This window comes from Perognathus longimembris, chromosome 28 (assembly GCF_023159225.1).
Source record: "Perognathus longimembris pacificus isolate PPM17 chromosome 28, ASM2315922v1, whole genome shotgun sequence".
NCBI classification, from domain to species: domain Eukaryota; kingdom Metazoa; phylum Chordata; class Mammalia; order Rodentia; family Heteromyidae; genus Perognathus; species Perognathus longimembris.
Window position 1 is genome coordinate 97,824,775 of NC_063188.1, and position 27,402 is coordinate 97,852,176.

The 27,402-nt window shown below is 38.5% G+C and overlaps 2 protein-coding genes across 5 annotated transcripts in view; both read right to left on the minus strand.

Annotated features, from left to right (window-relative positions):
- Positions 1 to 27,402, minus strand: part of Pola1 (DNA polymerase alpha 1, catalytic subunit) — a 300,929-nt gene that overhangs the window by 100,932 nt on the left and 172,595 nt on the right. For all 4 annotated transcript variants that reach the window (XR_007209422.1, XM_048336784.1, XM_048336786.1 and 1 more), the window contains one exon: positions 9,073 to 9,189. Coding sequence is in view for 3 of the 4 variants with exons in the window: in XM_048336784.1 (XP_048192741.1) it covers positions 9,073 to 9,189 (117 nt within the window). In the remaining variant the exon portion in view is untranslated. The remainder of the gene's footprint in view (positions 1 to 9,072; positions 9,190 to 27,402) is intronic.
- On the minus strand, positions 11,021 to 11,702 carry LOC125344167 (ferritin light chain-like). The gene has a single exon (XM_048336787.1). The coding sequence runs from the start codon at positions 11,675 to 11,677 to the stop codon at positions 11,036 to 11,038; it is 642 nt and encodes a 213-aa protein (XP_048192744.1). The 5' UTR covers positions 11,678 to 11,702; the 3' UTR covers positions 11,021 to 11,035.

The window sequence follows — 27,402 nt, forward strand, 5'->3', positions numbered from 1 at the left end:
TACAAAGTCTGTCTGTCTGTCTGTCTGTCTGTCTCTCTCTCTCTCTCTCTCTCTCTCTCTCTCTCTCTCTCTCTCTCTCTCTCTCTCTCTCTCTCTCTCTCTCGCGTCCATGGTTTAACAATTCCTTTTGTAACTCTAACTCACTAATACTTATCAGTAACCTATACCACATTCCATGATTTATTACTATGGCTAGACCTCTGTTATCACTCCCGTACCTAGTCAAGCCTCTTTAACCAGGATTATTATGTGATACCCATATTATCGTGTCCCATTACTGAAAAAAAAATATATATATCCCCCCCACTAGTCCTGGGACTGGGACTCAGGGTCTGAGCACTGTCCCTGGCTTCTTTTTGCTCAAGGCTAGCACTCTACCACAGCGCCACTTCCGGCCATTTTCTGTATATGTGGTGCTGAGGAATTGAACCCAGGGCTTTATGTATGCAAGGTAAATATGCTAGCACTAGGCCATAGTCCCAGCCCCCTGAAACTATATTTTGAAAAAAAAAATGTGACCATTTTCCAGGAACAAGTGGACAGTGGTGTATAGTGAATCATTGAAAGTACTTCTTTTTTTAAAATGCTGTTGTGCCAGATTGTCAAAGACAATAGACCCCATGATTTTTCTAAGGGTCAGTGTAATTTGAAATCCATGAGGCTATCAGCATTTGATCAACAAAAATGAGGATTTTCCTTGGGAGAAATCTTTGGGTAAAATCATGGAAAACTACAAGCTAGAAGCATAGGTAATAAATGACCGCTCAAATACTCCTACACAAAGGGTGCTGATTAAAATGGAGCAGTGTCTGCTGGGAAGAAGGCATCTATCCACTGGCATTGCATAAATACACTTCCACATCTTAATCAATATTTTAGAGGAGGTAAGAGGAGAAGCTAATTACTGCATCAAAATTATAGATGCCAAATGCCAAAAGGCTGGATACATGGCAACATCCACAACAGGACAATTGGGGCCAGCCTTAAGAGATTTCACGGACTTCACTGGAAAATCTCTATTGCGGAGAGTGCTGAGTGGTCCTCAGCACTTAGCCTGCTCTTCTTCTTTAGTAACAAAAGGCAATTCTCTTCCTGTGACTAACTTCTGGTCCATGAAATGTAGGTGGGAATGTTGAGTGGGACTTTCTAGGGAGATCATTTAAGAACTAACTTGGCTGGATGAACAACTATTTGACTGTACAGCCTTCTCTCCATTTTTTCATGCTGACATGGCTTGAAAGATCCTGCGCATTCTCTCTGGACCATACTGTGACCTTGAGGATAGAAGCTTGGTACTTCTACTAACAGACAAAGGCAGGAAGAGCCCTGATGACACCGAAGCCCCAAAGCAATCCTGGATAGTCCACACTTAGATTTCTGTATTTCTTAGGTAGACAATAAAATGTAGAGTCCTTTGAAGCTACAGTTAGTCTTGGTTTCCATTACTTTCAGCTCAGTACAATTCCTACATGTTAAGAGTGTAAGTATATCCTCAAAAACATACACTGAATTCCTAACCCTCAGTACCCTGCAAATGTGACTTCATTTGGAAACAGAGTCCTGGCAGATGAAATCAAGTTAACATGAAGTTGTACTGAATTCGTGTGGGTCCCAAACCAGAGTCACTGGTACCCTTATAAGACACACTGGGAGAAGGCAGCCATGTGCAAATGGAAACAGATATTATTTAGAGTGATATATTTCCATGCCAAGGAGCACCAAGGATTAATGGATGCTAGAAGATTCAAGATTACCAAGATTCAAGTCCAACAGACTTCAAAAGCAGAATGATGACAATGACTGAGATTTTAGACTTTTCACCTCCAGAACAATGAGACAACAAATTTCCATTATTTTAAGTCACCTACTTTGTGGTACTTTGTTAATCTACTACCTCCAGTCTTTTTTTTTTTTGGTCAGTCCTAGGCCGTGAACTCAGGGCCTGAGCACTGTCCTTGGCTTCTTTTTTGCTCAAGGCTAGCACTCTGCCACTTGAGCCACAGCACCACTTCTGGACATTTTCTGTATATGTGGTGCTGAAGAATCGAACCCAGGGCCTCATGTATACGAGGCAAGCACTCTTGCCACTAGGCCATATTCCCAGCCCCTACTGCCTCCAGTCTTATACCTGCTTTATTCTAAGAAAATGTCATAAGACAAAGCTTAGCATTTTGTATGTACAAAAACAATTGTTATATACTTTAGTACCCAGAATGTTCAAAAGAAAACATGCTGTGGATACAGATGCTAAGAAGTTAATGCAATACCAAACAGACTTAATAGAAATTTACTATTCAAGAAAGGTGATGGTAACAGGGTTATTCTGTTCCATATTAATACTAGTCAGAGTACTACTGGAAGTACTGCTTCATGCAGTTTTGGGGTTTCTCAATTTATCAAGGTACAACTTATATAATGGACAGATAACACATATGTTTTAGCTTGTGCAGTACCATTCAGTTGAAGAAGGACCAATAAGTGAGCCAGAGGACACAAATTCAGACCAAAAGGAAGACCTTTCAACCTAATGAAAAATGAGATCAAATAAACTTTAGAGGTACACTGAAAGAAGTAACCCAAACATCCGTTAATGGGAGAATTGACAAAAATGTTTCAGTATATCTGTTCAATGGAATAGTATCTGGGAACAAAAATTTAAAAAAAAGTGAAAACGGATAATGTTACAACATGGATGAACACTACGCTAAGAAGCAGTGGAAAGGGCTGGGGATATAGCCTAGCGGCAAGAGTGCCTGCCTCGGATACACGAGGCCCTAGGTTCGATTCCCCAGCACCACATATACAGAAAACGGCCAGAAGCGGCGCTGTGGCTCAAGTGGCAGAGTGCTAGCCTTGAGCGGGAAGAAGCCAGGGACAGTGCTCAGGCCCTGAGTCCAAGGCCCACGACTGGCAAAAAAAAAAAAAAAAAGAAGCAGTGGAAAAAAAGCCAGACACATCACATCCTCCATAAGCAAATCCATAGCAAGAAAACAGATTAGTTGTTCTGGGGGCTTGAAGGATGGGAGAATGGGGAATAACTGCTTAATAGGTATGGGGTTTGCTTTCTGGGGTGATGAAAATGGGTTTGGAACTAGTGGTTGTACAACATTATGAAAGTACTAATGCCACTACACTGCTCATTTTTAAATGGTTAATTTTATGTTAGAGGAATTTTATCTGAACAGAATGAAACATGAAAAAAATACATTGAAAAGGAAGCTAGCACCTGCTTGGTTGTAAAAGGGGCTGTATGGAGAATGTAGCGATCTTGCACATCAAAGTCACAAAGAACTCTTAAAGATCATTCATGATAAAAATCTTTTTTCTCTATTACATAATTACCAATGATCATACAGATGTTAAGACTTCCTGCCATAGTTCAAAGGTTCTCTTCCTGTATAGCTTATGCTTCCTGCCTTAGGAGACCATAATTATTTTCGTGATTACTTCTCATGCAGAAAAAAGACATTATCTAAGTAACTTGGCAGGATTCTTAGCATCCCTAACTTGTTCAACAAATCAACAATTTTCGGCTACCACGTGACGATTCTAAGTTTCTAATATCCCTTAACGAACAGAAGTCATGTTAGTATTCATATGGTTGTAAAAGATTTAAATAAGTTTATAATAAAAGATAATATAAGAAACCCTAGGTAGGGCTAGCAGCGATTTCACTGCTTTTCTCAGAAGTAGCCTTCATGAAGCGGGGGCGGGGGGGGGGGGCGCCTACAATGTTACTGTCCAGACACTGTTCAATTACAGAAATTATTTCTACCAAAATTCAAGAAGACACCTGTAGACACTTTCTCAATTCCATGCCAAGGAGAAATGCTTGTGAGAAAAGTTTGATATGAAATCTTAGTTCTATGATGAAATATTAATTTTTTATTAAAGTAAAGCTTTCTTTTTGCTGTATTATATAATAAAGAATCTACCGTGGCTCAGTTCACACCTATATTCATTTGGTCACATTAAGAACTCAGAACCATGTTCTTAAAATATGAGATATTAACAATATTTACTGTCTAACCTGGGTAAGTCCAAGCTCTATCACCAGTGTGAAAAAGGATCTTATTACTACTTGGTGACTTGCAAGCATTTCATTTCTGTATTTAAAGGTACTTCCTATGTAGCAAACCTTGGACTATTTTTAATAATCAGTAACTTATATACAGTTAAATTCTCCTGGGCCTAAAAAACCTTACTGACACACATAGATTTACAAAGTATCTGAGAAGAAAGAAAAGTTATGTCTAAAGCCCTGGGAACCAAACTGTCCCAGCTTTCTTCTAACTGGCAACATGAGCCAGAAGGACAGTCAGTTTTCATATTCCCAGTCCATTCTGGAAAGCACTCAAGTCAACTGAAACCTAGAACTAAATGGGAGTGGATTTTAATGTGAGGAAGAGATTAGTGCTTTGCCACTGCAAACCTCATCAACATGTTTCAAGTCCTCACTAGCCTGATACTAGGAATAGATGGCATTCTGTCCAAACAGACATTTACAAATGCCAATTTTTGCCCACTGATAGCAATTTTATACAATCTAGATGTTAAACTAGTTTTAAAAACATTCATATTAGTGTATATTAACTATGAAACATAATGGGTTTTGTGGTGACATTTTATACATGCATATAATATATTTTGATCATACTCATCCCCCTTTGCCCTTTCATGTCTTCAATCTATTTCCTTCTTCCAAATACTCCCCCTCCTAACTCCATGTCTTTTTTTAAATATAGATTCTGCACATGAGACAAAACATATGCATTATTTGTCTTTCTGGGTCTTGTTTATTTTGTGTAACATAATGATCCTCAGTCCCATCCATTTTCTTGGAAATGACATAATTTAATTCTTTTTTATGGCTGAAAAATACTCAACTACACACACACACACACACACACACACACACACACACACACACTTCCCTTATCCATTCAACCATTTATAAACAAGGAAATGTCCTGCTCATTAATGTCTCAGTAAGTGTCTAAGGCAGGTACATATTTAATAAATAATTATTAAAAGAAATCAAATGAGATCTGAGGATGTCAGTTCAAAGCTAGCATGGGTTAGAAATGGAGCTGTAGTGCCTGAGCAAAAAAGCTCAGAGACAGTGTCCAGGCCCCAGAAATGGCACAAGAAATAAAAAGAGATTAAGCTATGACTGAGACCTATAACTGGAAAATTAAGAGTGAGATGAGTATAATCTTATGAAGACTTTGGAAGACTCTTCAGTTAATTGTGATGATTATGTCCATTGTACCACGGTTTGGGGAGCTTTGTTGGAACTCTGAAAAGGTGCCTATTTTTATTCCTACTAGAAAAGTTCACGGATTTCATAAACAATCTTAACTCCCCATTCATCATTACTAATTCAAATGGAGTGCAGAGGAGTGAGCTGAATTCCATGATCAAGGTCCCTGTAAGGAAACTAATACTGTGTTATTCCAGAGGGTCACAATCTGAGTAGTTCTCTATGAAAGCTTCTCCCTAGAAAGAGTAGCTATAACTTTGGGAAATGTCTACCTAAAATGTCAGTTTTGAGAAGGATGAGGATATGAGGGGGAAAAAGCAATTTAAGAATGCTATGTTGATGTATTCATGGGGGGAAAAAAGAGTAATCAAGCCGGTGGCTCATGCCTGTAATCCTAGCTACTCAGGAGGCTGAGATCTGAGGATCATGGTTTGAAACCAGCTCAGTCGGGAAAAGTCCAAGAGATGCTCTTATCTCCACTGACCCACAAAAGGCCAGCGGTAGAGCTGTGGCTCAAGGGGCAGAGTGCTAGCCTTGAGCAAAAGAAGCTCAGGGACAGCACTCATGCCCAGAGTTCAAGAATGAGTAACCCACACCCACACCCACAAAAGAATATTTAAAATGTATATATTAAGCCACTACCAGCAACATCATGAATGTTTATTTATCAGAAGTTTAATAATGTACTAGCTGGATATGTATATTTTTTAACCTCTTACCAAGAACACAATCACAAAACAGGCTGACTTTCTAAATAATTCAAATTTCATCAAACTTGACTTGATGAATTACATATTTTAAAAGTCTCAAAGGCAGCATCAGTTCATAAAGCAAGGTGATTCCCCTACAGCCTGCAACTGGATTGATGAGACACACTAAATATACACGCTTCTGTTCTTTTTTTTTTCTCTCTAACTGATGTAAGTCTTCAGATGACTTTACTGACGTAAAAAGAATTTTTGCTACAACAGCTAATTCTTACATTGTGTTTCACGTTAAAAATATCCACAATTGCCAGGCACCAGTGGCTCATCCTGTAATTCTAGCTACGTGGGAAGCTGAGACTAGGAGGATTACAGTTACAGATCAGCCTGGACAGAAAAACTTGACTAGACCCCTTAAACCCAAAGCTGGGCACAGTGGTGATGGCCTATCAATCTTGCTACATGGAGGCTGAGGAGATCAAGGTTCCAGAGAAGCAGGAGCAGAAAAGCCAATGAGTTCCATCCAACATAGATGTTGGATTCAATGGTATATGCCTATGTTCTCAGCAACAAAGGGAAGCCTACAGTCAGTAGACTGGCATCTATGCATGCACTCAAGCAGGAAGCAAGACTTTATATCTCACAAATACTCAGCACATTAAAAAGTCTGGCGATGTGGCTTTTTTTTCCCAGTCCTGGAGCTTGAACTCAGGGCCTGGGCACTGTCCCTGAGCTTCTTTTGCTCAAGGCTAGTGCTCTACCACTTGAGTCACAGTACTACTTCTGGCTTTTTCCGTTTGTGTAGTACTAAGGAATCGAACCCAGGGCTTCATGCATGCTATGGCAAGCACTCTACCATTAAGCCAAATTCCCAGCCCAAGATGTGGCTTTTATTAGAACATGTGCCTAGTAAGCATGAAGTCTTGAGTTTAAATCTCATGCCAATACCACCCTCCCTACATTCTACTTCCTAATTATCAAAGGTATACAATAAATAAGGCATTTACTATTTATCTAGTTAGTTAAAAATAAACTAATGATAACTTCCAAATGCTAGGAAAGCCATGGCAAAACGGGAACCCTCATCATATGCCAGCAGGAACTATTTGGCAGGAAAAGACTTTAGGCAATATGATCAAGACTATATTGTAGGGCTGGGAATATGGCCTAGTGGCAAGAGTGCATGCCTCGTATACATGAGGCCCTGGGTTCGATTCCTCAGCACCACATATACAGAAAAAAAAGACTATATTGTACTTAGGATATCTGATAACTATTACTGGTAAAAATTCATCCTAAGAAAATAACTGAAGCAGGAAAATATTAGAAAATTTCCGGTAATGAGATATTAAAAATTAGCCTAAAGTGTACAGCACGAAGTATAGTTAAATTGTGTGCAAAATTTTTGGAATTTAAATAAAGTAGCGCCTGGGAACTGGTGACTCATACCTGTAATTCTAGCTACTCAGGAGGCTGAGATCTGAGGGTTGTGGTTTGAAGCCACCCAGGGCAGAAATGTCCATGGATTCTTATCAACAATTAACTACCAAAAAAGCTAGAAGAGGAGTTGTGGCTCCAGTGGTAGAGTGCTAGCCTTGAGCACAAAACTCAGGGACAGTACCCAGGTCCTAAGTTCAAGTCCCAGGATTGAAACACATACACAAAAAGTAGCAACAACACAGACAAAATGGTTGACATAAGATAAACTACAAAAGCTTATTTTCATCATGACTATAACCACATAATATATACATATATATGGATATGCAAAAGAACAAGGGAATACATGACACAAAATAAAATACTTTCCTAAAATTTGCCTGTGTAACTTTTCTAGGGAAAAGATTTTAAGTCAAAACTTGGTTAGAGAATCCTGTTGCTACATTTAGAAAAATTAGAAAATAAATAGCTTCCTAAGTTTCATCTTGTCACCACAAACTTACAAATCCATGGGCTAAGTGAATTTAGAAATTGAAGCACATTATAGCCCTGAGTTGGAGAAGTAGATTGCACATGATCATATGACAGGTTCTGAGAAGACCTGCTATACACTGGCTGAAATCTGCCTAGCTCAGCATTTGCTACATAGTACTTGATCATACAACTCTGTTTGAAAGGTGTGCAAAAATATTTCTTACCACATTTGGAAAATGCTGCTTAGGTTGATGATGCTCCAAGGGGGAAACAGAGGGAAGTCATCTTAATTATGAGGAAGGTGTTTTCAGACTCTATGATCTCCGCTTGGGAGTCATTAAGGATACTATACTTTGTCCCTGAGATGTATATATGAAGATTGAGAAAAAAAAACAACTTGAGAACTGATGATCCATGCAACTACTTAAATGCTACTGAGGTGAAAAAAGCCACAAAATACACTCTTTAGGGTACAAGCTTGGAGGTTTTCTGGTTCTTAAGAATAGGGGCTCTGAGCCACATGCTGGTGGCTCATGCCTATAATCTCAGCTACTTGGGAGGCAGAGATTAGGAGGATCATGGCTCTACCCTGGGCAAGAATACCCTGTGTCACCCAATAGATGCACACAGTGGTCTACAGCTGTCATCCCAGTGGGCGTCTAGAACCCAGATTGTGGTTCCAGGCCAGCTCAGGCTAAGAAAAAAACTTCAGGAACCTTCATCTCAATGGGAAAAGCTGGATGGACATGATGACATTTGTCTGCCATCTCCACTACAGTGAGAAACATAAAGTAAGATGATCATGACGGCTGACTTGAGCAAAAAGTGAGACTCTATCTGAAAAACAGCCAGAGCAAATTGGGTCAGAGGTATGGCTCAAGCAGTATCTGGCTAGCAAGTGCCAAACTCTAAGGGTTCAAATCTCAGTATTGTCCCCACCTGAGGGGATTCTGATCAAATTAAGATCATTAGCAATTCCTACAAAAGAATGGGATCTTTTCTATAATTATGAAGCTGCACTCAAGTAACCCCTAAGAGAAAGAAATGGATTCACTTTTAGTTACCAAAACAGTATTAAAACATACACCTTCTTAAAGTCTAGTTATTATAAAGAAATAACAGACGAGTCAACAATTGTCCACTCTCTTCTGTGTAGTTTTGGATTTTTTAAAGCATGGGACTGTTACTTACCTCTGGTTGAAGTATAGACTTTTCACAGGCTGGACAAGTAGGCCCATTTCTGGAGAACTGAAGGGAAAGGTGCCGAGTTCGATTGCGACACGTTGGCTCTTCACATATCAACCAGCCCTAGAGAGAAAGAAAAAGATATCAGTCTTACCATCACCACTGACAAATAAAAACAGCAAATCCCTTTGTAAACTCCTTAGAGCTCGAATTACCTTTTCCCTAAACCTAAAAGTCTGGAAACCCATAAAGCTAAGAGAAAGAGAGAGAGAGAGAGAGACCACAAAAGATACGATCCCTTATCAAAGTGTGCAAATAAAAACTTCTATTACACACAAAATGGAACCACTAGGTTTTAGTTCATTTGTAAAGATCACTACACTAATGTAAAGCAGAGAAGCTGACACCAGTCACTTACTCCTGGAATCCTAGCTACTCAGGAGGCTGAGATCTCAGGATCATATCGTGGTTTGAAGCCAGGCAGAAAAGACCCTGTGAGACCCTCATCTCCAAGTGACCAGTCAAAAGCTGGAAGTAGAGCTGTGGCTTGAAGTGGTAGAGAACTAGCCTTGAGGAAAATAACTCAAAGACAGCACCCAGGCCCTAAGTTCAAGCCCCACGACCACCATCAACAACAAAAAAGCAATACATAGAAATGAATGGCCTTCTCAACTGCCAAGTAACAATTGCCTAGGCCCTGAGTTCAAGCCCCACGACCACCATCAACAACAAAAAATTAATACATAGAAATGAATGGCCTTCTCAATTGCCAAGTAACAATTGCCCAGTTACTTAATTCCTGTGCTGTTTCCTTCTCTGAAAAATGGGTATGATGACAGAACTTACCTGGTAAGATGGGTGAAATATAATTTAATATACTTAAAGTGCTTACAACTATTGTCAACATGAAAGAGACACTTAAAAACACAAGCAAATATTTTATTTAAAATAAGAGTGTATTCTACAGGTGTTCTCTGGAGGACAATTTCAAGTGGCCACTACTTTACAGCCGTTTCAAGTAACCATTGCCTACTTCTCTGTTCTTTATACTTCTTTAATTATTCCCTTTTTGCTCTTTAAGTTGTCTCATAGTGATACAATGTCAATTCAAATCAACAGCATATTTATTGTTAAAACCTATCTGTTAAACAAGGAAGAGAAGTCACCACAACTGAAGTCAAGCAAAGCTTAGGTATTCAAACTAAGGCACCAGGTCTAGGGACTTTGGTGCTGCATGTATCACTATGGTGGCATAGCGAGGACGAGCTGAGATACTGGTGCCCAAAGATGAGTGAAGTATATGCTCCTGGGTCTCATGGCAACCCTATTTGCAGGACCAAAAGTAAGAACCTGACTATCTCCTAAGCTTTGGGGTAGAGAAGAAAGACAACTTAGGCAGGCACAGCAACATCTGCCTAAGATTGAGAAGCAGAAAGAACTATAGTGTGATAAGGGGAAGAAAGGGCTCAGTAACTGGTATAATCCCAGTCCTAGCCTATGTAGCCTGGCTTTTTGCTCTTGGTAAGAGGAGTATATTTCTGCTTACATTAGGTATGTCGGCCTGCCACACAGTAATGTTTGCATGTGGTGGTAGCCCAAAGGTGAGGAGTCTCAGACAACCTCAGCCACTGCTGTGCTACTTGACCTCAGTCCCCAGAACACATTCCTCCTGGAAGTAGCTACAAACAAATTCAAGCGAAAGCATCACAAAGCAGTTCTTCTAGCTCTGGAAGACTTTCACGTAAAGCAAAATGTAGAACTTTTTGACTTAAAGGCGGTATCTTTAAAGAATATAAAATGCATCAAATCAATAATCTTCACAGGAAGTTCCAATCCTATCTATACTAAATAGGATAAACTATTTTCTTTTCAGCTTGAGAATATCAATGAGCCCTTTTGAAACTTGTAATACTTTTTTTTTTTTGCTACAAAAAGCTTTATTTCATTTGGTCCAAGGCTTGGGAAGGGCTCAGGGGTGGTTAGTTAGGAAGTTGCCCATGGCTAGAGGGAGAGGCTCAGGTGGAAACCCTGATGTCACGGGATGCACAGATGGCCTCCAGAGGCTGCTGGACTCTGGGGTCCTCCAGTCGTGCTTGAGGGTGAGACGTTCGAAGAGATACTCGCCCAGCCCGGCCTGAGGGGAAGCCAGCCTGCGGAGGTTGGTGAGGTGGTCACCCATCTTCTTGATGAGCTTCACCTCTTCATCCAGGAAGTGGTTCTCTAGGAAGTCACAGAGATGGGGGTCTGTGCGTGCAGAACCCAAGGCATGAAGATCCAAAATGGCTTGGTTCAGGTTCTTCTCCAAGTTCAAGGTGGCTTCCATGGCTTCCACGGTTTTCCCCCACTCATCTTCAGAAGGTTTCTGCACATCCTGGAACAGCGCGCGGCCACCGCGCTGGTTCTGCATCTTCAGGAGGCGGTGGGCGCCCTCACGCGTCTCCTCCGCCAGCTCGCGGAAGAAGTGGCCCACGCCGTCCAGGGCCACATCGTCGCCATCGAAATAGTAGCCCAGAGAGAGGCAGGTGTAGGAGGCCCTCAAATGCAAGTTGACCAGTCGGTTGACAGCAGCCTCCACCTCGGTGGAATAATTCTGACAGATCTGGGAGGTCATGGCTAGTCGTCGATACAGAGCTAAACACACACACACACACTCACGCACACACGCACGCGTTGGTTGGTCCTGGAAGCAGGAGATGGGCGAGAAGATAAGGGTCAGAGGTTGTGAGTGGAGAGGAGATCGGAAGGCAGCTGGTGGTGGAAATGAGGAGTCCCCGGGTCTGTTCAGTCCAAACACAGTTGAAGCAAGACACAGATCCGTGGGACTGGCGCGCGCTGCTCTTGTAATACTTTTAATTTTAAAGAAACTTGTAATTTTAAAGAAAAAAGCAACCAGACAAATAAAACTTAACATGTTATTTTTTACTATTATTTATTCACTTATTTGAGATGAGTTTTCACAATGAGGCCCAGGCTGTCCTCAAATTTGAGATCCTCCTGCTTCCAACTCCTGAGCGCTAGGACTAAAGGTGTGAACTACCAGGTTAAGCCCATTCATTGAAGTTAAATTATTTATTTCAATTAATTAATGTATTCATTCATTCATTCGTATATTTATTTAGGCCAGTCCTGGGGCTTGGACTCAGGGCCTGAGCACTGTCCCTGGCTTCTTTTTGCTCAAGGCTAGCACTCTGCCACTTGAGCCACAGCGCCCCTTCTGGATTTTTCTATATATGTGTTGCTGAGGAAGCGAACCCAGGGCTTTATGTATAAGAGGCAAGCATTCTTGCCACTAGGCCACATTCCCAGCCCTAAATTATTTTTAAATTAAAAATATAATGTTCAAATACATAAACTCCTTTCATATTATTTTTGGAACTCAATTCCATAACTTGATGACTCACCAGGGGAGTTAACAGTCAGGAAGATGCTAAATTGTCATTTCACCTGTTTTTAAAAGCAAACATCCAACTCTATCTGTCACAGTTACTAACTAATTGTCCTGGCAAATCATATAGAAAACAGATAATATAATTTGTCTAGACTTCCTACCCATTATAATTAACATTAAAGAGGCCTTTTTTTCTTTGTCACCTTTCTATTCAGTGCTTATTTGGGTTTGTTTGTACTTACTATCTGTTAATCTCCCTTTACAAATGACAACAATAACTAGTGCTATTATGCATGGAAATTAAACATGCTGATAACTGTGTGAAGGGAATTGGGGCTGAAAAAATATTAGGAACCTGTAACTATGCCTCCTATTTTATTAAGCTTTTGGTCACAATGTATTTTAAACAAACCTCTTCCATGGGGGGAAATAGGCCCTAACTGTATTCAATATATGCTTTTCTTCAACTCAATTCTGTCTAGTAGATAGCTAACTCCTTTCTCTTCTCAACAAATGTTAACCAACTATGCTAAATCTAACTTTCAACAAACATTTGTTTGCCAGGTCTGAAAAGTATTCCATAATGGGAAAAAAAATCTTACATTACAAGGTCTCATAGTAAATTTTGCCTCTTTAAGGGGTAATAGGAATTAGAAAAATGAAAGTACTAACATATAAATTTATTTTGAATTGTCACTTACAATGACAAAACTAAACTTATTTTTCAGTTCTCATTTTGGAAAAACGTGAGCAGCCCAAGGGTGTGCTGGCAAGTCAATGGAAGACAAAATTTAAAGATTAACTTCCTTAGAAGCCTAACCTATATACAAAGGTGTGGGTTTTAAGAAAAACATTTAGATCAAACTATAAGGATGTTTGCAGGCCAAATATTTTATTATGTTATGCCCAGGTAAATTGTTATAACCAATAAGAATAAGGCCAAATAGCATTTTCAGTTGCCTAGGTTAATCACGTTTATAGAGATGGTTCAAAAGAGGTAAAGCCAGCTTGTCCAATAGCAGAGCAAACATTTACCAATACATGTAAAGCTCCATCACCTGTTGCTTTAATCTCAGCATCACTAATTCCTTAAAATCATTGTGTACAAAGCTGTGTCAAATACTGATTGTTTTTGATTGCTAAATTATATTTCTGTGGCCTCAACTAAAATGGTTTCTGTCTGCACATGCTAAAAAGGGATCGATTTTCACTGGCAACTGAGGCGTGACTGGTAGCTGCACCTTAAACACAAACCGTTACTCATGTGTGTACATTTGTATTTTTAGAAGGAGGCATACACGCAGACATTAACCTGATCTGGAAATGTGGTGCACAGGAGGCCCTCAAAGTATTTTTAAAATAAGTAGTGAATAAATAAAAACAATAAAAGAAAAAGTACACACATCAAGTTCATGAAAAATAGTGACGATCAGTCTAAGATTCCCAGGAGGAAAAAGAATCATAATAACCTCTTTTGGCTTTTTCACTCACAGCTAGTGTTCTACCACTTGTCCCATGCCTGCAGTTCCAGCTTTTTGGTGGTTAATCAGAGATGAGAGTTTCTCAGATTTGTCTACATGGGCTGGCTTCAAACTATGATCCTCAGATCTCAGCCTCCTGAGTATCTAGGATTGCAAATGTAAGCCATGAGTGCTCAACTCACAGTAGTTTCTTACACTTCTTTTTATTCAAATATAGGCACTCATTCTCCAATCCCCACTTTATCACCGTTTGGTCCACTGGTCTTTTATCTAGAGCCCCATGGATACCATTTTTCTAAGACAAAATTATACTCAATAGATGGTGATCAAAGAGGTGGTCATCCTTGCTTTATGATTCACAGAGATTTTCAAGAGATGACACAGTTCTGCTGTGACATATGATCTGGTCTAAGTCATACTGGCTCTCCAGGAGTGCAGGAATAGGGTCACAGGGTCACAAAGTCTGCCAGCACTAGTGCTCATTCACAATTCATCAACTCATTATTAGTTGCTGCTGGTGGTATGTGTTGTTAATGCCCATTAACCATCTTTCTCTCTGAACTGTATGTACTCAGAGAAGAACATCAGACTCTCTTTTCACCCCAAAGCATTTATAAATGTTCTGGGGTTCCCTTGCAGGCACATTTTTCTGTCACAGAATTATCCCCAGTGTAAAAAAAAATGGGTCTTCTTATAGATAGTGCACAGTATGGGCCCACAGCTGCTTTTGAAGAATGACATGTTGTGATTTGGGATTTCCAGAAATATCAAAAAACAAATTGCTTTCTGACCCACATTTGCACCCAAAACTGGGAGAAAATTTCCCTATGATCTCCAGGGGAAGTTTTAACAGGAACATAATTTTGCTTTTAAAGTTAAATTTTCTACACTGTAGCATGCTGGCATGTCAAAGAGTGATTATTAAGTCTCAGAGAGGTGCCAGGCTAGGAGATGAAAAAGCAAATCAGAAAAAAATAAATATATACACGAACTATTCACTAAAGCTAATACAAAAATATTTTAAACAAAATTATCAAACAAAACCCAAGTGGAAAGTGCCTTGTTGGTCAATGTAAGAATTTTAAATATTACTAAAATTGATTTTTTTAAAGTTAGACATCTCTTTAAATGAACTATCATATGTCATTTCATCCAAGTTATTTGAAACTTATTGATCTTATCATTTGTGCAAGGACCAGACTCTGCCATCAGGTTGCTGAAAGGATAATGGAGCACTCCCAAACTGTTATGATAGGTTAGATGCAAACAGCAGGCCTCATTTAAACACATGGAACAGCACTACAAGTGGAGAAATTCCAACTTCAACAATTGTATATTATATGATAAATTAGCAACTTGGTCTGCTTTGCCACACATCAAATCCAATACCACAGTCTTTCTATTTTAATTTGCAATCAGAACTTGAGCCTCAGAAGATGTACCTGAGCCCCATGTAAGCCATCGTCTCCTGCTATACTGTGAGCACAGAAAGGCAACAATTACCAGCAATTGTATTTTACCACCGTAGGACAATACTAGAACAGTTAAAATTGTCTCCATGCAAGCAACTGGAGAAAATATACTTAAAATGACTATATGGAAAATTACATTTGGAGGGTAAAAAGTTCAATGGAGGACATATATCTTTCTGTATGGGCAGTTAAAAACCTCTCTTAGTATATTCAAGCCTATTCCATAAAATACTCTCCCTATTCATCCAACTCAAAAGCAAGCTACATTCTTAGGCTATAATAGGTCACAACTAAGTACACAGTACCTTGCTTCAGGAATAATTTTGCTTTGTCTGTCAACTGTCAACAAAGCACAAAGAGCTCATGCAACCCAGCCATGTACTGTGGACGTTAGAGATCTAACAAAATACAAATAATAAGAATACAAGATTTCATAGCCACCCTGCTTTCACTTTTATAAGAAACTGAAAGCATTTTCCTCTCCACATTCCACTCATCTCTATTGTATTACAAATCCTTTCATAAGAGTCTTCCCCCTCCAGCCCCCATGTGAAGCTACAAGTGACTTGGGGATATAATATTCCAACTGCAACCGAATGTCCGACTTTCCAACATGAATGGTTCTAAATGGATGTCAGTTAAGGCACACAGTCATTTCAACAAGGAAAACTAGGAAAGAATCAAATGGAATGAGATGGTAAAATGGCCACTCTGGTGCTTATATTAATATTTTAGTGATGAAACCTCTAAGGAAAAAAAAGTTCATTATTTCCGTCATTGCTCCCGCCTCTCAAGTCTTTACTCTAAAAAAAAAAAACCGAGGTTATTCAATAAAACTATATGTACATATAGCTGATAATGAACTTCAAAAGTAAGCTCAAGGGTCAGTTTCATGAATTTTGCACAAAAATTAATTGGAAGGAACTACTGTAAAATATCAGGATTGGTTAAATTACGATTTCTTTTGCTATTTCTCAATTTCAAACTGTTCTGTAACAAGTGCATATTGTTTTTAAAATCAGAAAAACTTATTAATGAAAGAAGAGATGATCTCCCCCAGAATTTTCATCATTAACATATTTGAAAAATATTCTGAGCTATGTGTGTTTGGTTGTAGCCAAGATGAATTTTCAAGGAATATATCTATGGGGGGAAAAATCAAATAAAAACTGTTCTTCAAAATATTTTTCCTACTAAAGCTAAAATTTCATAAATGGGGCAATTTAATCACATAAGCAGTTGTTAAGTAGAAAGTGGCAGGGTATATATTAGAATCATTTATTAAATTAAGCCACTTACTAAAACACAAACTCTTCCTGGAATATGATCTGAGTATTTTTCACATGATGATATGTCTATGATGGTAATAAGTCAGTTTTCAAAAGAGGTGCCTTGTTCCTTATGCCCTGCCCCAAGTCTTCATTCAACATCCACACAGATCAACTCAGAAGTCCCTAGGGTAAGAATCAAATTAAAAAAAAAACTGAGGAGAGTATGCCTACTTCCTTGCCAGAAGTCCTTTTCTTTATTTAAGTCCAGCTAAACGTTATTTTTATTTTATTTTGTTAATTGGTACACTAGTATTTGCCGGTATGGATTAATGTGATATGACTTTGGGTACCAAACAACAAATGTGAGAGCTGAATTATCTATTCAGTTGCCTCAAAGGGCATCTTAAAATCAGAATGGAGTTCAAACCATCACTAGGCAATGTTTGTTCATTTAACTTTAATTATTTTCTCCTTGAGAATGGTACTAATGAAACTGAATATCTTTCATGGTTTCGAAGGGCCGTTTGAATAGTCTGTAAACAGAACTAAGGGTAGACAAGAGATCTGGCTGGGCCAAGGGGTTGCTAGGTGATGCAGAATGTAAACCCACAAACTTGTTAAGGTTTGCTTTGCTTTCATGCCACTTTCACACACTCTCAAAAGTTCTGAGAATTGATTTTTCAGGTGGTCATTACAAAAAAGAAATTCATTCCCCCCAGATGCTCTGCTAGATTCAGAAGAGATGAAATCCATCTGACCTTTGGCTGTAACATGGGAAACTTTGGGTTCTACATAAACATAGGATTATATATTTTCTGGATGTCCCCAATTTAAGAAACAAATGCAAGGTGGATTTTAGCATTTCAAAAAGACTCTGCGATCTTCTCTTATACAACTTGAAATAAAATCAAGATTAATCCCTAGAAAAATAATGGGAACTCAGCACAAATCACAGCTCAACATTGTGACAACGCTTCGAGTTTCGCCACTCTTCTCTTCTGGCCTGCACCAAGTCTGACTGCCTGTGAGGCTTCTCCCTCTTGCTCCCTCCCCCAGCCTCCTTTTTAAGTAGCTGATCAGAGATTGTCCAGTAAGAGCACTTTATTAGATCATCAGCCAGAGGGGTTCACAAGTACTGAGAGCAATGGGCTCAAATGCGGCACATCAGTTTTAATAGACCAGGGGCTACTAGTAAACTGCAGATACTGCTGAGAACTTTCCATGTACTGAACTCTTGAAAAAGCACCGTCTCTCCAGCTTAAATGCAGCTGCCTCTTTCAATGCCGCAAATGGGTAAATTTGACAAAAAAGCCACCATTAAGACTACATGAAAGGCTCAAGACAACATCCTTTCAATGCTTTGTACTTCAGTAATCAGATGTACTTACTCACCCCCTCCCCCAAACCCGATCAAGAACTATTTCTGAATGGTAGGAAATAATTCCACTTTGTACATCTTTTAGTTAATCAAGACTTTCTATTCAGCAATTTGACCTTTTGTTCAAAACAGGATTATCAGTTTTTTCGCCAGTTACCAAGGGCGACTCGCATGGTGAACATAATTGCAATAATTTGCAAAACACCATGGCAACCCACATTACAACTAGGTAAATACTGGGCTTTTGTGCTACATTGTTATTTTCAGAGATGCTGAAGTCAAAGAACGAATGACAAATGAACACAAAATTTATATTTGCTTTGTCTCAAAAGAGAAGAAAATTGATAACAAGAATTGGGGGGAAACCGACTACAGCTGTAATTTCTAACTTGATTAATTAGGATGGTAACAGTCCTTAACAGTATATTCAACAAACAGCCCTGACTTCGTCTCTCCACCCGCCTCTCTCTATACCACTACCACTATCCCTCCCCACCCCAGACAAATTTTTTCAGCTTGGAGAACAAACATCCCCCATTTGCTCTTTTCTTCAACTTAATGGAATCCTTAATTGCAGAATATTGTTCTCTTGCTCTTCACGGCAATGAAAACGAGAGAAAGGAAAGAGTGCCAGGGAAGACAGGGAGCTACAGTCATTTTTCTTTTTTGGCCTCTTTTGGACACCCCAGGCCCAATGATGAGACGGCATTTCCCTGGTATCCGCAAGCTGTTGTTTCTTAGCAGACAATAAAGTACAAATTATTTAGCTTTGCAGAAAAGCCACTTCTGTCCTCTTGGCAACACAAGGTAAGTCTACACGCCGAGACTAAGTTTCATAATTTAAATGCCAGCACATGAATACGAAAATGATAAGAATAATAAAAACATATTTTTCTTGTAAACAAATGATTAACTGTGGTACTGACCAAAAAGCTGTTGAAATGCATGTTTGCGATTTGAGGAAGATGTTCAACAATATCACCAATGTGCTGGAAACCACTTTGTATTCACAGAGATCCCAATTCACAAAACAATCTAAAATATATAAACTGACTACTCAGAAATTAATGCAAAAACCAAAATCATGTTTTCAGCAGATAAGCAGACTTACAACCGCCATTAGAATCTTTCTAGTAATAAACAGGACTGGAAAAGTTACACTAGAATTTTTAAACTCAGATATGGAGGGTAGGTTCTATATTGGACAGTAAAGCAGTAGCCCCTTCTGAAAGGCATAAATTCTGCTGTAATGTCCAGCTTTTTGGAAATGATCAAGAGTGACATTCACATGCAAAACGGAGTATTTGGGGGATGAGAAAAATAAAAAATACACAGAGAATGGATTTGCAGAAGTTGGACTGCCGATCTCCAGAGATAAGCAGTTGCTGCAGACGCATTCTGAAAACAGCCCAGCCTGCTTTCATCTGCCTCCTATCGAGGACGAGCCAAATGAGTCTCTGAAGTGATGTGCATATTTCCTCTAACTTTTGAAAAATCAAATGAACCTGATACTATAATGGTTCCATTCTTATTTTTTTTTTCAGGACTGAAAATTCCCACACACATCTGTAAGATGCAGCTTAAAGAAATCACAATGTAACAATTCTTCAGGAATTGCTTCCGAAATTATGGATACTGTGATTTCGTGTGAGGAGTAGAAATCAAAAGGATGTGACACATTAACTCCTTCTCAGTCAGTGACAACCTGGTCACACTTTGAAAAGAAACATTTTCTGGCTTGGTTCATTCTAAATTTACTACATCTGTATTGAGTGCATTCTTATCAAAAGTCTAAATGTTAAGAGGTAGTGCACCCTTTCATGGTAAAGGGGTGAACAAGACCTCATTACTTTTTCATCAAATAGATTTGATATCAGATCATAAAGTGGGTCGAAAACAGCCAAGACACTTGAAATCCTTATACATAAATAAAGCATTTTATAATCTATCCAAAATTTCTTGGCTTATAACATTTTACTTACTATATTTGCTCCCCTTTCCAGCCTTTATTGGCTTCTATTCTGGGGAGAGGGGTATTTCTACTTCTTTTTTCTTTCTTTTCTTTTTTTTTTTTTGCCAATTCTTAACTTCTGTTTGTTTAGTGTGGCTTATCTACAACTAATTGCAACATCTAATCGTCTGTAGTATTAATAAATCACTCAAATTTCCTCAATCAGGAATAGCAAACACCTAGCAGATATATTGCATTCTGTCTTCAACTTCTTCCCCATTGCTTCTACAGGACTGAAGCTGGCATTCCACATGAAACTTGTCTACTATCTCTGCCCCGAATCCTCTTATTAGTGAATTCTCAACTCTGACTGCACATTGGGATCACCAAAGGAACATCAACAGAGAGGACTGATCACCGCCCAGAGCTCCTGGTTCAGGTCATGAATAGGGCCAGAGAATTGGTTAATACAGCTGCTGCTGATTTGGGGACCTCACTTTGAGCACAACCAGTGGGATACAGAACGAGCACTGGGGTTTAAAAAAGTTCCTCAAGCGACGCTAATGTGGCTAAGGTTCGGATTCACTGCTCTATATTATTCCCATTCTCTCTACTAGCTATCATCTTAACATTGAATACTATCATAGTTATTCTTACATTCCCTTTCAACTCTTTCTCCTTCAATATTTACTTTTTTCTAAATATTGTGTATGTGGTTCACTCTTTTAATTCTCCCAAGTTCTCCATGTAGTATTAGAATGATCAAAGCCTCAAATCTGACTTGAATCTACTACAGGAAGCAATCTGTTCCTAAATGGTTTGTATTATGTAGGTAGCTTAGTGACATTTCTTTAAGCAAATCAGCAAAGAACTTATGGTATGAGGACTGAACTTTCAGTCCAGTGTTCTTTACATTCTTCACCTATGCTGCTCAAGAGAGCTATATGTGGTTGCATTGTGGCTCGTCCAAACTGAGATGTATTGTGAGTGTGAAATAAGAAGCTAATTTAGACTGAGTTCAAAACAGAATATTATCTATTAATATTTTTACTCACTATAGATTAAAATGTTTAGGTGAAGTCTAATTTATTGGTTTATAACTCTCTTTTTAAAAAATACAGATGAAAGTCTATTGTATACACTGCCCTAAATCCTACTTTTTCACTTAAAAGTAGAGATTACAACCTGAATACAAATTTGCTAAATTCCTTTTAATTTATGACTGCAATAACTCAATGAATCTTCTTCTGATCAACAAGTAGGTCTTCAGATTCTTACTATTATCACTAATGTTGCAAGGACTATCCTTGTAAAAAATATTTTTGCTAATATTTGTAGTCATATAGTAACCAACATACACAGACTCCAGGATATTAAGAGTGAGCTTGAATATCTTCACATGTTACAAGCCGTTTTTAATTCTTTTAAATTTTTTTTTTATTTTATTGTCAAATTGACGTACAGAGAGGTTATAGTTTCATACATTAGGCCTTGGGTACATTTCTTGTAGTCTTTGTTACCTCCTCCTTCATTCCCTCCTCCCTCTTCCCCTTACCCTCCCCACCCCATGAGTTGTTCAGTTGGTTTACGCCAAATGGTTTTGCAAGTATTGCTTTTGGAGTCATTTGCCTTTTTATCCTTTGTCTCTCGATTTTGATATTCCCTTTCACTTCCCTAGTTCTAATACCAGTATATACAGTACCCAGTGTATTCAGATGAGATACAGTGATAGTGCAGGTACAACCACAGAAAGGGGATACAAGATGATCATCAACAATAGAAGCTATGGTTTCACATGGCATATTGAAAGTAATTACAACAGTGATATAACACTTGTTTCCATAACATGGAGTTCATTTCACTTAGCATCACTTTATGTGTTCATAGGGGCATAGCTATTAGGCTCTTGTGATCCTCTGCTGTGACTAGCCTAAACCTGTGCCAATTATTCCCTGTGAGGGAAACCATCATTGTTGGTGGGAATGTAAACTGGTTCAGCCACTCTGGAAAGCAGTATGGAGATGCCTCAGAAAGCTAAACATAGAACTCCCCTATGACCCAGCAGCCCCACTTTTGGGCATCTATCAAAAGACCACAAACAAGAACACACTAAAGCCACCAGCACAACAATGTTCATCGCAGCACAATTTGTCATAGCTAAAATATGGAACCAACCCAGATGCCCCTTGGTAGGTGAATGGATCAGGAAAATGTGGTACATTTTTAATTCTTTCTCTAAGAACTGCTTGTTCCTGTCCTTTATGCATTTTTCTAAAAGTGCTTTATTATATGAGGGAAACTAGCCCTTGTCACATGGGTTGCAAATATTTTCCCCAGTTCACTTCTTTTTTTTGACTTTATGGCATGTATGTGTGTGTATTTGCCAAGAAAAAATGTTTATATATATTTTCCTTTTCAGATTCTGAATTTGTTTTGTTCCAAAGTATATATGTGGAACACGGAGGTGGGTTTGGTTTTTGTTTTTTTTGGGGGGAGGTGAATTTACTTTGTGTGATACTATAATGGCTAATACCTGTTATCTTACACATTTGTACAAAGTTATAAACTAGAACCCTAAAGTAAATTATGGACTCTGAGTGATAACAATGTGTCAATATAGCTTGTCAGTTGTGACTAATGTGCTCTGCTGGTGGGACAGGCTTTGCATGTAAGGAGCAGGGAGTCCATGGGAAATCTCGGCTCCAACTTCAAGACTAATATCTATTATTCTTATTTTTTTCTAGGCAAGCTTTTGACACATTCAGAATTTGTTGCAACTCAAGGAGCAAGAAATAAGTTCCATTATGGTGGGGTTTTTTTGTTGTTTTTTTTTGCCAGTCCTGGTGCTTGGACTCAGGACCTGAGCACTGTCCCTGACTTCTTTTTGCTCTACCACTCTACCACTTGAGCCACAGTGCCATTTCTGGCCTTTTCTGTTTATGTGGTGCTGAGAAATCGAACCCGGGGCTTCATGTATGCAAGGCAAGCACTCTACCACTATGCCACATTCTCAGCTTCCATTATGTTTTTTCCAGATAACTATTACTTAATTGACAAAAACCATAGCTTTATAGAATGTTAGATGAAATTTTGGGTCAATTTCCGGACTTTTCTATATTAGCTTCATAAAAATCACCAAATATATTTGCACCAAAATATTTCAACCACTTTATGTTCCTAAAAATTGTAAAAACCTAGTAGGACTTACTGATTTTTTTTGGGCGGGGGGGTTTCAGAATTTTCCTAAGTTTTTTTTTTTAATTGAAGAGGCTTTAAATCTATGGATAAACACAGAAAACTGAAAATCTTAAACACTGACCAATCTTGGCTATCCAAAAAAATATGCTTTTTTCAATAGTATTTTAAAATCATATAATTTTTCCAGCACTTTTCTTAAATTTATTCCTAGCCATTTAATTTTTTTAGTTGTGACTATAATGGGATTTAACTCATTGTATTTCCCAATTGAATATTATTTCTATGACCCAAAGCTACTTGATTTAGCATTAACTTTTTTTTTTTTGGCCAGTCCTGGGGCTTGAACTCAGGGCCCGAGCATTGTCCCTGGCTTCTTTTCACTCAAGGCTAGCACTCTGCCACTTGAGCCACAGCGCCACTTCTGGCTTTTTCTATATATGTGGTGCTGAGGAATGGAACCCAGGGCTTCATGTATGTGAGACAAACACTCTACCACTAGGCCATATCCCCAGCCCCTAGCATTAACTTTTTAAGAGACAGGGTCTTATTATGATAAGCCAGGCTGTCTTAAGCTTTTGACCTTCCTGCCTCAGCCTCATGAGTGCTGGGAGTACAGGTGAGCTCCATGACACCAGAGATTAATCTTAACACCTATAATTAACTAGTAACCTTAGGACTTTAAAAAAAACTCTACTAATGTTTTTGGCTGATTTCATTGGACTTTCCAAGATGACAACAATCTGTAAATAATACTAACTTCCAGCTTCTGTGTATTTCTTTTTCTTATCTAATTACAATGGTTAATACTTTCACATTTTGGCATCAATCACCATTTCTACTAGGCTGCCAACTGATTTCCCATGAACCTTCGATTGTGGACTCAAGGAGAATTAAAATTCACCCAGAAATCTCTAAGTGATGAAAGGCAATTTTATTTAAATCATTACAGATTCTGTAAACAGTATTTTATCTATGAGTGACTAAAATGTGCTTTGGTACTAAATTTAGATTAAGTATATTAAATGGCCAACTGCTAAAATAGCTCCTTTCTTATCTGGGGAATAAGTCCTCTTAAAAACTCAGTTCTCTACATAGATGTTATTTAAATTAAACTTTACGATTTAATTATTTCTCTTAAATCTGCTTTTAAAGAAACATGAAATGGGACTGATCTCAGTTTGTGGGTATTCAGTCACTTTTTTCATAAAGAAGAGTTTGAAACATAAGAATTTTCTAATTACACAATACACTTTTTTTTCCCATTGCTTTTCTGAGACTGAGTCTCAGTATGTAACCCAGGCTGACCTGGAATTCTTAATCTTCCTACCTCAGCCTCCCAAGTTCTGGGATTACAGGCACGCACCACCACACTCAATGCAATAATTTTTAAAATAATGAGTATGAAATTCTCTATGAAACTATACAATGTATTCCTAACTGAAGTTACAAAATACACAATGTTCCTAATCACTGAAAGTATTTCCTCAACTAAATTTCATCACTTCACCATTATTGCTAGAATGTCTTGTTATTGTTCTCAAGCAATGTTTCTTAACATGTAGCTCATGAATCAGCAGCATCAGTGCCATTTACAAACTTGTTAGATATCTTTTATACAACTTCACCCTAGACCTAGAACCAGACATTCTGGGAGTGGCACCCAATAATCTGTTTTAGCAAGACCTCCACAGCATAGTTACTCTCATGATTTATACTACTCAAAATTCTATCAAATTGTGAAACATATAGAAACCAGGCTACAGGAGAGTGCCAGAATAACAGATAAAAGATATAGAATGAAAGGTATATTATGAAAGGTTATGTGTGTGTGTATATAGAATCAGTAGCTACATCCTGATATTGTGATTATGTACTGCCATTCTTAAAGCCCAAATATCCTATACTCTTCTGAACACTTTGATTATAAACAATTTTTAATAGATGTATCCAGAGCCTACAATTTCTAAATTGTAAAGCAAAGCAAAACAAGACAAAACAAATGAGAACATATGGAAGGGACCCTGAAGAAAACAACTCTTATCTTAGGAGAAGTCTTTATATTATAACTGGAAACAGGTTCAAAGAACAACTTTTGCTTCTGTTCCCCAACTCTCTTGGCCTTGCTCTGAATCTTTTAACTAGCCCTTGTCTCAACTTCCATGTCTCACTACTCTACAGCAAGTCTGACACACCTTCCTTAAAGCTGAGATGATTCAGTCATGCCTGTCCATTTTCTAGTCCACTCTTCCCACTTCCAACTTGACTCCAGAGCTTAGAGATACTGCTGGAAAAAGATTCTCTTTAGCTCCTCATCTAATGATTTATAAATTAATGTAACCAAAGAATTTGACTTTGCTGTTTAAGTACCGTCACTGAGTGTTCCTTCAAGAAAGCAGAAAATGGGGTTGGAGTAGGCCATTAATTGACTAAGAACAGAGAAGTCTCTACGTAATCAACTTCTCTTCCCTGGGAACACTCTCAGAAGGCTTTGTCTATTAGAAGCCAGCAGAGAGATTTACATTTCCACATGCTGGACTTCAAACTATCATCAAGGAAGGGAAGACACTTGTAACATGATAGAATTTAATAATTCTTGGGGGATGAGAAAAACACTGAGATTCTATCTTAACTGGCCACAAACCTGGCACAGTTACTGAACAGACAAAAGTCCTGTACCTCAAGGTGGTCAAGTGCCTGAGGCATTTTACATATCAGTATGAAAAGATGAAGAATGTCCACTGTGTTGCTATACTTAAACACTGAGTAAATACTAAACCCTAAAGTACACATAAGTACGAAAACACTGATGATCATATCTTGCAAACTGATTGCCTAAGCAGAAAGGATTTGGCCTACTATTGGTCCAGCTTATATCTTGGATGCCCATATTAAATACAAAATACCAGGTACCATTATCAAAATAATATTGAAAACCCTCCAAGAAGGCTACATTTCGGCCATGCCTATATCAACCACTTTCTTCAAGTGAATGCTATGAGCAAGCAGCATGCCAAATCTATATCACTCAGGGAATGGCTCTTTTGGTCTGGGAGCCTAGAGTGCAAGAGGATGAACACGACTTCAGGTAGAAGAAGAGGTCCAAAGGACTAATACTAAACAAGACAAAATATTTTAGGATAGAGAGAAGGAAAGACTCAGGGGGAAAGAAGGGCAACCACAGGCCAGTCTCTTATATTCCAAGTTGTGATCATATTATGTAATTTTTTATTCTTTTAATCTTCAACTGATGGAATTAAGTATTGTGCTATCAAAGGTAATTCAGATGATGATACACCCCAGCTTCCTTCAGGCTAGGCTGCCTGAGAGTCCCAAAGCCCTTCTAGTGTCTTCTTTCACCATTAGCCTATAGGAGGCAGACAAAGCAGTCCTGTGGCAAAATGTAAAAGCAAGAGGATCCAATTGCAGGTTCTTCTCTCACTTTACAATTTCCATAATCATACACCTTTGGCAAATCTACAAGTTTTCCCATGGACACTACATAGCTAATACCTACCCTTGCTTTTTCAGGGGATGACTGTGCACATCATACAAGAGCAATGTCTTAAATGGCTTTTGTGAAAAAGTATAATTCCCATGGACACAAACATGCCTTCTCCCTTCATAAAATACAGTGTAATACTTGTGAGTTTTTCTTCAAGGGCTGTTTAAATTTTTATCACATTGCTGGGGATCCACTGTCTAGTGATAGATAACTTGGGAACTGTGACATAATCCATATTACTTGAAAAAGGAAAACAGTCCCTCAATAGCAGACAACCTGTTAGTGATTAAATACTGAAGACAGACAGATGGACAGAAAGATAGAATGAATGAGTTAATGAAAGGCAAATCCCAAGTGAAATTGTACTTTAGAAAAGATGGTGCTCATAGCTAAGAAAATTCCCATCACCCACATTCTGTGGTAACTTAGGCTTCCTACTGGAAACAAAAAAGTCTTCAGAGAATTCAAAGATAGTTACTCCCCTGCCTCTTCTCAGAGCTTCATGAACTACGTGATTTGGGGAAGTAATGCCATTTCTCCAATTATGTGCCCTGGAATGGTTTTTAAGTTTTATTGTACAATGATAACAAGAATCCTCTCACTATCTGAGCCATTTATGAAACATTTTTGTCGGAAGCCCTGCCCGAGAGCTCCAAAACAATCTAGCATATGCTCTCTGCTGATGGAGGAATGAA

Excerpts from the sequence above, each read along its gene's own strand:
- LOC125344167 (XM_048336787.1), bottom strand. The coding sequence starts at position 11,677 with ATGACCTCCCAGATCTGTCAGAATTATTCCACCGAGGTGGAGGCTGCT.